The 11,398-nt window shown below is 40.2% G+C and overlaps 1 protein-coding gene across 1 annotated transcript; it reads left to right on the plus strand.

Moving 5' to 3' along the window:
- The first annotated feature begins 728 nt into the window (after positions 1 to 728).
- On the plus strand, positions 729 to 1,805 carry LOC110303764 (trace amine-associated receptor 7b). Its single transcript, XM_021174969.1, has one exon. It carries the CDS (start codon positions 729 to 731, stop codon positions 1,803 to 1,805), a length of 1,077 nt encoding a protein of 358 aa, XP_021030628.1.
- Positions 1,806 to 11,398: the final 9,593 nt, after the last annotated feature.

Below are 11,398 nucleotides of genomic sequence, written 5' to 3' on the forward strand. Positions count from 1 at the left end.
CAGTCGACACCCTCACTTTCCTAAATCAGAAATATCAGAGCTGAAAGTGGAGGAAAGTAGGCATTCTCATGGCTCTGCGTCTTATTTCTTTAACCCATACCAATCCTTGAAGGGCAAAAGAATTTTCATGAAGAAATTCTAATAGCTTCCAATATGAGATTTCTAATGAAGATGAAAGATCAGACATAATAAATGAACAAAACTTAATATTCTAGGTAAAGTTCTATTGGGGCAGGCAGGTATCATGTTCAACCGCATTATACAGAAAGGTCAGTTGTCAGTAGAATATTAGTAGGGGAAAATTGTTTATGAAATAAACAGCACACTTACTGACAAGCCCTCACTTGCCTCACCTTACACCGTGGGGATTCAGTCCTAGGGACACACTGCATTTGCAGTCATTAGGTGCTTTCCTGAGGGTTAGGGGTGCTTGGGGCATTAATGTAGGTTAGTTAAGTAGAGCTGCCAATGCTAATAAAACTTGAGATTCAAATATGCATTGCAGAATACACTGGTGCTTTAAGGATGTGAAGAAGTAGATGAAGCAAAGACTTTCTAGAAAGACATATGCACCCTTCATATAATAAGGGTAGTTGACTGGGAATTAGGAAGGAAATACTTCTAAACAATGAAAATATAAACTGATGTCTTTGTCTTGTGTTAAGATGGATAACATGTATTAGCAATTACAAACTGCGCTTTTTCTGAGGATCTTTGGAGTAGTTTACATGGCTACAGATGATGACAGTTTTCCCTGGGACCAAGACAACATCCTGAGCAGGGATCTGCTCTCTGCCACATCTGCAGAGCTGTGCTATGAGAATCTGAACAGATCCTGTGTCAGGAGCCCATACTCCCCAGGCCCTCGCCTCATCCTCTATGCAGTCTTTGGCTTTGGGGCTGTGCTGGCTGTGTGTGGAAACCTCCTGGTGATGACATCAATTCTTCATTTCAGGCAGCTGCACTCTCCTGCCAACTTCCTGGTGGTGTCCCTGGCCTGTGCTGATTTCTTGGTGGGACTGACTGTGATGCCCTTCAGCACCGTGAGGTCTGTGGAGGGCTGCTGGTACTTTGGGGACAGTTACTGTAAATTACACACTTGTTTTGATGTATCTTTCTGCTATTGTTCTATCTTTAACTTGTGCTTCATCTCTGTTGATAGATACATTGCAGTCAGTGACCCCCTGATCTACCCCACCAGGTTCACTGCTTCTGTTTCTGGAAAGTGCATCACCTTCTCCTGGCTCCTATCTACCATTTATGGGTTTTCTCTCCTTTATACAGGGGCCAATGAAGCTGGGCTGGAGGATCTAGTGAGTGCTCTCACCTGTGTGGGTGGCTGTCAACTTGCAGTGAATCAAAGCTGGGTCTTTATCAATTTCCTATTATTTCTTATCCCCACCCTTGTGATGATAACTGTCTATTCTAAGATTTTCCTCATTGCTAAACAGCAGGCTCAGAACATTGAGAAGATGAACAAGCAGACTGCCAGGGCATCAGACAGCTACAAGGACAGGGTGGCCAAGAGGGAGAGGAAAGCAGCCAAAACCCTGGGCATCGCAGTGGCTGCCTTCCTCCTTTCATGGCTGCCATACTTCATTGACTCCATCATTGATGCTTTCCTAGGGTTCATCACGCCCACGTATGTGTATGAAATCCTAGTTTGGATAGCTTACTATAACTCAGCCATGAACCCTTTGATTTATGCTTTCTTTTATCCTTGGTTTCGAAAAGCCATCAAACTCATTGTCTCTGGCAAAATCTTGAGGGAGAATTCCTCAACCACCAACTTGTTTCCTGAGTAGATTCTTGGTTTAGTTGGGGATTGGAGAGATTCCCAGCAGAAAAATCACTGGGGAGACTGAGTGCCCAGGTCTGTTCCTGTAATGTGATGAATTATGCTTCGAATGTGACCCAAAGACATAAATATAGACGGCGTGTTCTTTAATAGGTGTAAAATTAACTTCTAGTTGTGATGGAATCAGAAAAATTTAACTATTTCCACTGAATCTTGTGCTTCTTAAAGTTGCATGGTTTCTCTTAATGTATAGCTAGTAGACCCCTCTCCTATCTTTCTAAAAATCTGATTGTTGGCTTTTGTTAAACTTTTAACCCACAAGTTTGAATATATCATCTTTAAAACTCTTAGTAGTATTTTTCTTCCAACATAATTTTTGTTGATTATTTGGGAATTTCATACAATGTATGTAGACCATCACCCTTGTGTCCCATTTCTCCCAACTCCTTCCTTCCATTCTTTGTCCCCCCCCCCCACCAAATAAGGAAAAAACACCAAGTGCCTTAAATGTGACTGAGTCCTTTCTCATATTCCTGCCAGAAGCTGTCAACTGTGAAGAAAAATAGTTCCGCAACTTCACCCCAATATTTAAGGACTCTCTTTACTGGCTTCATGTCTAGACTGTTCCTTTTTTTTCTTTTGAGGGGTGTGGGGGAGAAGTTGTTGCAAACTTGCTCAATGCTTAGGAGCTGTCTTATTCAGAAAATGGTGATATGTGGGTCTATAGTAACTAAGGTCCTAATGTGCTCATTTTAAAACGTGATTTTTAATGTCAAGAAGCATAAACCAATGATTTTATGTATTAATTAGCATCTACTCAGTTGTTTAAAGAGGAAAAGAGAAAAACAATGTCACCAACAGTACCTGCATTCAGTGAACTGTTCTAGGGAGTGAACACTCAGAGGAACGACCGTTATCCTAAAGCCTTACAATCCTTATATGTTTAAGTTAGTGATTTGAAGATGGGTAATTTTTATTCACTGTGATTTATAAGTTGGACGATTCTTCACTTATTTTTTAAGGTTTCTAAAGATTATAGAAGTTTTCAAGGTGTGCACAAAAGCAAAGTTAATAATGCATTCAGAAGAAAACACTGAACTAAATGGAGAAATACATAGCCACACACAGTTTGAAAATCTCACTTCATTAGGATGACAGATGTCTTTGTCTCCCTTTATGATTTTTTTTTATTGTTTCTACTTCCATTTTTAGATCCTGCATTGTTTTTGTTCAGTTCTCTCACCTGTTTGGATGTATTTTCCTGTAATTCTTTAAGGGATTTTTGTGTTTCCTCTTTAAGGGCTTCTAGCTGTTTTCTTGTGTTCTCCTGTATTTCTTTAAGGGAGTTGTTTATGTCCTTCTTATAGTCCTCCATCATCATCATAAGAAGTGACTTTAGATCCATATCTTGCTTTTCTGGTGTGATGGTGTATCCAGGACTTGCTATGGTGGGAGAGTTGGGTTCTGATGATGCCAAGTAACCTTGGTTTCTGTTGCTTCCGTTCTTATGTTTGCCTCCTGCCATCTGATTATCTCAAGGGCTCCCTTCCCTCAATATATCTAATTGGAGCCTGTCCTTCCTGTAATCCCAGTTGAGTCAAAACTCCTCAGAATCCAGCTTTCTCTGTGATCCTATGAGTCTGAAATCCTGTGATCCTGAGATTCTGGGTGTGTCAAAGTTCTTGAAGTCAAGCTGCCTCTGGGACCCTGAGATCCTGGTGTGACCAAGCTCCTGGGATCCTAAGATCCTGGGCTTGTTAGAGCGCCTGGAAGTGGTACCTCCTCTTGGGACAGTGGGGTTGTCCACTGAGTTCAAAACCAAGAAGGTAGACTAGTGCCGACCTGAAGGAACCCAAGCCACTGGTCGAGCAGGGTTCCTGTGTCCCTGTTCTTGCTGGGCGCAGGCTCTCCTGGTTGTATGGGAACAGATGTTGTGTTCCACTCACCAGTGATCCTAAGATCCTGGGCGTGCTAGGGTGCCTGGGGAGTGGAGAGTCCTCTGGGGACCTTGGGACTGTCCGCTGAGTTTGAGCCCAAGGCCGACAGATGTCTTTGTAAAGCTTCCTCCCAGTAAAGGTATGAATTCCTCGTTCAATTTACTTTGGAAAAAGCCAACAGGATGTTTTTGAGATTTCTTACTTAATCATAAACTAGAGGGTAATATATAGCACAGGAATAAAGAAACTTCATGTTGTGTTCTATTTTTTCCTTATTTTTTATTATTTAAGTGCATTTTATACATCAAATATAATAATATTGAGTATTTTGAGAATCAAGTAATACATAAAAATTGTTCAACCTTTATATTCATATCCTTATCCTAAAATATCATTATGAATATTTAATACTATCCATAACTGAGGATCCTATATCTAATGTTGAATACTAATTTTTTTCAAACATACAAAATATTCTTTGGGAATTAAGCATTATAAAAGAGCATAAAATATTAAAAAATGAATCATCAAGAAATATATTCAAAAGTCCTTATATGATACCACCTGACATAGTGAGAGAGTATTTAAAATGCATTATATGTCTGTGTACCTTGTAAAACAATCAGTTTACTTAAAAAGCATTACTAGGCTGGACGTGGTGGCACACACCTTTAATCCCAGCATTCAGGAGGCAGAGGCAGGTGGATTTCTGAGTTCCAGGACAGCCAGGGCTACACAGAGAAACCCTGTCTCGAAAAAACCACCCCCCTCCCAAAAAGCATTACCAGTTTTTCTGGGAAAGAAGTTATTTTATCAGTAAGTATATTTTAAAATTTTCAAAATAAGTTAAATATTAAGAAAATGCTAATTTCAAGCACAGTGAGAAAAATTATCAATAATATTTCCATGATGTTTGTAGAACATGATTTTAATATTTTCATCTGTTAATATAAAACAAGCAGAATAGTTTTAAGACATATTTTGTTCCTATGCCTCCATTTTCATTTCTGATTTATTAATTTGGATACTGTCTCTGTGCCCTCTGGTTACTCTGGCAAAAGGTTTATCTATCTTGTTGAGTTTCTCAAAGAACTAGCTCCTGGTTTTGTTGATTCTTTGTTCTTTTTGTTTCTTTTTGGTTGATTTCAGCTCTGAGTTTGATTCTTTCCCGCCTTCTACTCCTTTTGGGTGTATTTGCTTCTTTTAGTTCTAGAGCTTTCAGGTGTGCTGTCAAGCTGCTGGTGTATCCTCTGTCCAGTTTCTTTTTGGAGGCACTAAGAGCTATGAGTTTTCCTCTTACCACTGCTTTCATAGTGTCCCATAAGTTTTGGTATGATGTGTCCTCATTTTCTTTAAATTCTAAAAGGCCTTTAATTTCTTTATTTCTTCCTTGACCAAATTATCAATGAGTAGAGCATTGTTCAGCTTCCATGTGTATCTGTGCTTTCCATTGTTTTTGTTGGTATTTAAGACCAGCCTTAGTCTGTGGAGATCTGATAGGATTCATGGGATTATTTCAATCTTTTTGTATCTATTGAGGCCTGTTTTGGAGATGGTACCCTGAGGTACTAAGAAAAAGGAATATTCTTTTGCTCTTGGATGAAATGTTCTATAAATATCTGTTAGATCCTTTTGGTTCATAGCTTCTATTAGTTTCACTGTGTCTCTGTTTAGTTTATGTTTCCATGATCTGCCCATTGCTGAGAGTAGGGTATTGAAGTCTCCCACTATTATTGTGTGGGGTGTGATGTGTGCTTTGAGCTTCAGTTAAGTTTCTTTTATGAATGTGGGTGCCCTTGTATTTGAAGCATAGATGTTCAGAACTGAGAGTTCTTCTTGGTAGATTTTTCCTTTGGTGAGTATGAAGTGTCCTTCCTTATCTTTTTTTTTTTTTTTTGATAACTTTTGGTTGAAAGTCAATTTTATCCCTTAGTGTAATGGTTAACCCAGCTTGTTTCTTGGGACCATTTGCTTGGAAGATTGATTTCCAGGCCTATACTCTGAGGTAGTGTTTGTCTCTTATGACATCTGCCCAGGATCTTCTAGCTTTCATAGTCTCTGGGAAGAAGTCTGGTGTAATTCTAATTGGTCTGCCTTTATATGTTACTTGACCTTTTTCCCTTACTGCTTTTAATATTCTTTCTTTGTTTTGTGCATTTGGTGTTCTGATTATTATGTGTCAGGAGGAATTTCTTTTCTGGTTCAGACTATTTGGAGTTCTGTAGGCTTCTTGTATGTCCATGGACATCTCTTTCTTTAGCTTAGGGAAGTTTTATTCTATAATTTTGTTGAAGATATTTACTGGCCCTTTAAGTTGGGAATCTTCACTCTCTTCTATACCGATTATCCTTAGGTTTGGTCTTCTCATTCTGTCTTGGATTTCCTGGATGTTTTGGATTAGGAGCTTTTTGCATTTTGCATTTTCTTTGACTGTTGTGTCAATGTTTTCTATGGTATCTTCTGCACCTGAAATTCTCTCTGCTATCTCTTGAATTGTGTTGGTGATGCTTGCATCTTTGACTCCTGATCTCTTTCCTAGGTTTTCTAACTCCAGAGTTGTCTCCTTTTGTTATTTCTTCATTGTTTCTGTTTCCATTTTTAGATCTTGGATGGTTTTGTTTATTTCTTTTGCCTGTTTGATTGTGTTTCCCTATAACACTTAAAGGGATTTTTGTGTTTCCTCTTTAAGGGCTTCTAGTTGTTTACCTGTCTTCTCCTGTATTTCTTTAAGGGAGTTACTTATGTCCTTCTTAAAGTCTTCTGTCATCATCATTAGAAGTGATTTTTGATCTGAATCTTGCTTTTCCAGTGTGATATGGGACTTCTTATGGTGGGAGAATTGGGTTCTGATGATGCCAAGTAACCTTGGTTTATGTTGCTTATATTCTTATGCTTGCCTCCCACCATCTGATTATCTCTAGTGCTACCTGCCCTTGCTATATCTGACCAGAGTCTGTCCTTCCTGTGATCCTGGTTGTCAGAACTCCTCAGAGTTCAGTTGTCTCTGTGATCCTGTGATCCTATGATCCTGAGATCCTGGATTTGTCAGAGCTCCTATGAGTCAAGTTGTGTCTGGGACACTGAGATCATGGTGTGACCAAGCTCTTGTGGTCCTGTGATCCTGGGTTTGTTAGAATGCCTGGGAGTGGAGCTTGTTCTGGGTGTTGTGGGACTGGCTGCTGAGTTAGTGGCAAAGGTCTGCCCAGGACACCTCTGATCCTATGATCTTGGGCATGATAGAGTGCCTTCGAATGGATCTTCCTCTGGGTGTTATGGGACTGGCTGCAGAGTTTGCACCCAAGATCTGCTCAAGACACTGGCTCAGAGCCAGAAGGAACCACTGGTCAGGCAGAGTTCCTGGGTGCCTGGGTCCCACTGGTTTTAGTTACACCTGGTGCTGGGTTAGATGTTGTGTCCTCCTCACCTATGATCCTATCATCCTGGGTGTATTAGAGTGCTTGGGAGTAGAGCTTCCTCTGGTGTTGTGGGAGTGGCTCTGATCCTGTGATCCTGGGAGTGTTGGAGCTTCTGGGAGTGGTTCTTCCTCTGGGTATTGTTCATATTGTATTCTTGATTTGCATGTTTCAGACAAAAATGATAAAACTCCAAGCTATAGAGCAGAAGAGAGAGCTCTGCAGTAAAAGCACTGGCTGCTTTCCTGAGGACCATGACTCATTAACAGCATTCCATGGCAGCTCACAACCATAGATAACTCTAGTCATGTTTGTAACTCAGCCTCCACAGGCACTCTAAACATATGGTTGATAGACAGACATGTAAGCAAAATACTCTTACATATTGTAGAAAAATAAAGAAGAAAATTGAGCCTTATATACTTGTCAAAGTTGTCAATGCATACTGAAATGTCCTTACTTGCTTCTGTCATCTTAATTTCCCTTGGATAAACGTCAACTATTTATTATTAATGTATGATATCTATTCTTGTCAGATGCCTAAAGCTGGTAAAATGTCCCCTTAGTTGCTTTCCCACTTCTGATTCTTATTTGAAACAGATTCTTTCTCTGTAGCTCAGACTAATCTATACTGGGTTGCAACTGCAGGCAATTCCCCTGCCTCAGGTTTTTGAATGTTACATACAGACTTAAACTACCTCACATGGGTTACTTCCTATTTACTACAATTGAGGAAGTCTGTCCTTGTGAGACTGACAGATGACCAAAAGCTCCCCAGACTCCTTAATATCCCCTGCTCATGGCTCTTCAGTTCAACCCTTAAACACTATCAGTTTATTTTGGCTTTAGCTGTTTAGATTCCAGTGGCTTATCCTGCATGCACAGAACTGTAACGTGTCTTCCCTTGAGTGACAATGTTGATAAACAAAAGCTTTAGAGTATCTGATGCTTACTGTAATCGTCTGCATTCAAAAGAAAGTCTAATATACTATAACGGCTGTTTTGTTTAATATAACAAAGAAGCAATTCCTTCTGCAGTAGCCTTTTGTGCTGTCTTATTTTATATCAACTTGACCAAAGCTAGAGTTATGTGTAAGGGGGAAACCTCATTTGAGAAAATGCCTCCATAAGACCTGATTGTAAGGAATTTTCTTAGTGATTAATGGCAGAGGACCCAGCCCATGGTGGGCGGTCCCCACCATGGGCTGGAGTCCTGGGTTGTAAAAGAAGGCAGGCTGAGCAAACCATGTTGGGCAAGCTCTTAAGCAGTGATCTTCCATGGTCTCTGCATCACCTGCTGCCTCCAGGTTTCTGGCCTATTTGAGTTCCTGACTAACTTCTCTCAGTGAAGGCCTGTTACCTGGAAGTGTTGAGTGAGATAAACCATTTTCTCCAAAAGCTGCCTTGGTCATAGAGTTTTATCACAGCTGAGGGGGTCCCTGGAGGTGTCATAGCAGGCAGAGAAAGAACCTGCAAGAGTGGAGAATGAAAACTTAGTTCTCACTAACTTTGTCAACCTGAATCAAACTAAGTAGTCAGATGCCAGGAGTTTATTGACAGCATATTTAAACACTATAGAATATCAATAAAATTTCTCAGGCAGCAATCATTTCTGTTCCAGGTGCACAATAAAGCTTAAGATGGAAATACATAGAAACTCCTTTGCAGAGTACATATGACCATGAAGGTGTGTTTTCTGACTAAAAGGCCTAGAATCTAGTGCGATCTCTGGTTGAGACAGCAATAATGGCCACAGGGCATTAAGTACATGTGACATCTCCTTTAAGGGTGGGTTCTCTTACCTGGGAACTACAGATGATAGTCCAGTCAGGAAGATTCTAGGATAAACATTCTGGGGGACTTGGCGCTTGTCTGCCACTATTGATAGCAAAAATGTCACCAGGACACTAACAACATTCACTCTCAGCTCTCTGGGTGGAATGCAGTATTTTGTTTGGTCTCCTGCACAGTGAAGGTTCTCCTGATTGTTCAACCTTCCTGCTTCTCCTACTACTTATCTGTGAACACACAGCAATGGCAATCCTGACTAAGACTACTGGAACCATATTAGTCAAGTTAATTTACCATGTTCCATCCTTGATCATTATACTTTTCTGAATATTTTCTGTGTACTGGAAAACTGAGTATAAATCTGAACATGCTAGTGCATCATTATTCTCTGCAACCCCTCTGCTTGTGCTGGCTTTAGCATGATCCCTGTTTCAGTGTCTGTTAATGGAGCTACCCAGTAGCAAACACAGGGACTCTAGAACTGGAAGCACATGGTGGAGTGAACTCAAGTCTTCAGATCGCATATGGCTATACTATGTACATAGCAGCCTTATTTATAATAGCCAGAAAATGGAAACAACCTAGATGTCCCTCAACAGAGGAATGGATACAGAAAATGTGGTACATTTACACAATGGAGTACTACTCAGCTATTAAAAACAAACACTTCATGAAATCTGCAGGCAAAGGGATGGAATTTGAACATATCATCCTGAGTGGGGTAACCCAATCACAAAAGAGCACACATGCTATGTACTCACTGATAAGTGGCTATTAGCCCAAAAGCTCTGAATACCCAAGGTACATTTCACAGATCACATAAAGCTCAAGAAGAAGGAAGACCAAAGTGTGGATGCTTCAGTCCTTCTTAGAAAGAGGAACTAAATACTCATGGGAGCAAATATGGAGACAAAATGTAGAGCTGAGACTGAAGGAAAGGCCATGGAGACACTGTCCCACTTGGGGATTCATCCCATATACAGTCTCCAAACCCCAACACTATTGTGGATGCCAAGAAATGCTTGCTGACAGGAGCTGATATAGCTGTCTCCTGAGAGGCCCTGACAGAACAAATACAGAAGCAGATGCTGGCAGCCAACTATTGGACTGAGCATGGGGTCCCCAATGGAGGAGTTAGAGAAAGGACTGAAGGAGCTTAAGGGGTTTGCAACCCCATAGGAAGAACAACAATATCAACCAACCAGACCACCCAGAGCTCCCAGGGACTAAGCCACCAACCAAGGAGTATAAATGGCTTCAGCTGCATATGTAGTAGAGCATGGCCTTGTCAGGCATCAATGGGAGGAGAGGTCCTTGGTCCTATGAAGGCTTGATAGATACCCCAGTGTAGGGGAACTGAGGGCAGGGAGGCAGGAGTGGGTGGGTGGGTGGAGGAACACTCTCATAGAAGCAGGGGGAGGGGGTATGGGGTTTCAGTGAGGGGGGGGGACCAGGAAAGGGGATAACATTTGAAGTGTAAATAAAGAAAATATCCATTAAAAAATAAAAGAAGGCTGCATGTGATCTTGTAGAGTATTAACTCTGTGTGTGGACTGCTTTAGCTAGAAGACCTCATTGACTCTTCACCACACCGTGGTAAATCAGGGAGGATTGTTCCTCTGTGAGTGAGTGTGCTTAGGTCAGAAGAGGCTGAAGCTCATGCCTAATGTCATCGTAATCAGATGTGAGCCTGCACCACACTGATCTCAGAGACTAATGGGAACAGTGTTCCCTAATATTCCTCCCATCACAAAGTAGAACAAGGCCCATCACTGAGGAAAAGATATTTAGTATAATATTGGAGCATATGAATTTCATGACATTATATTAAGGGAAAACGGTTTTCATTCATAAAATCAGAATTAAAGGTCTATATATGTGTATGTATGCAAGAATGGGTATGTGCATATGTAGGTAAATATGTTCTTCATGTATATATGTGTATATATGTGATTTTATGTTGTTATATGTGTATCTGTATGTGTGTATGTTGGTATACAAGGATGTATATATATATATATATATATATATATATATGTTTTGGTATATATGTTTGTGTATATGTGTGTGTGTATTGGTATATGTGTATGTATTATATATGTTTGTGTGAGTATGTGTGTGTTGGCATGTGTGTGTGTATATATATATCTATATATATATATACACACACACATATATATATATATATATACACACATATACATATATATGTATGTGTGTATGTCTTTATGTGTGTGTGTGTATGTGTGTGTGCTAATCTGTTTTTCCCGTCAATTTGGTTGCTACTATTTTTCTCTTTCAGGGCTGTGTCTTGAGGAGCTTCAGTGAGAATTTAGGACTAGTGCATGGAAAACTTTGTATTTGTTTAGTGTGATGTTAGGGAGTGGACACTGATTCTACAATTTGATTATTAAGAAGTGTCATTGCTCCATCAGTTATTAGAAAATATCCAGGCCTTG

The sequence above is a fragment of the Mus caroli genome, chromosome 10 (assembly GCF_900094665.2).
Source record: "Mus caroli chromosome 10, CAROLI_EIJ_v1.1, whole genome shotgun sequence".
In the NCBI taxonomy this organism is placed as follows: domain Eukaryota; kingdom Metazoa; phylum Chordata; class Mammalia; order Rodentia; family Muridae; genus Mus; species Mus caroli.

What these genes read in the sequence shown, in the direction of transcription:
- LOC110303764 (XM_021174969.1), top strand. Translation starts at nt 729, where the DNA reads ATGGCTACAGATGATGACAGTTTTCCCTGGGACCAAGACAACATCCTG.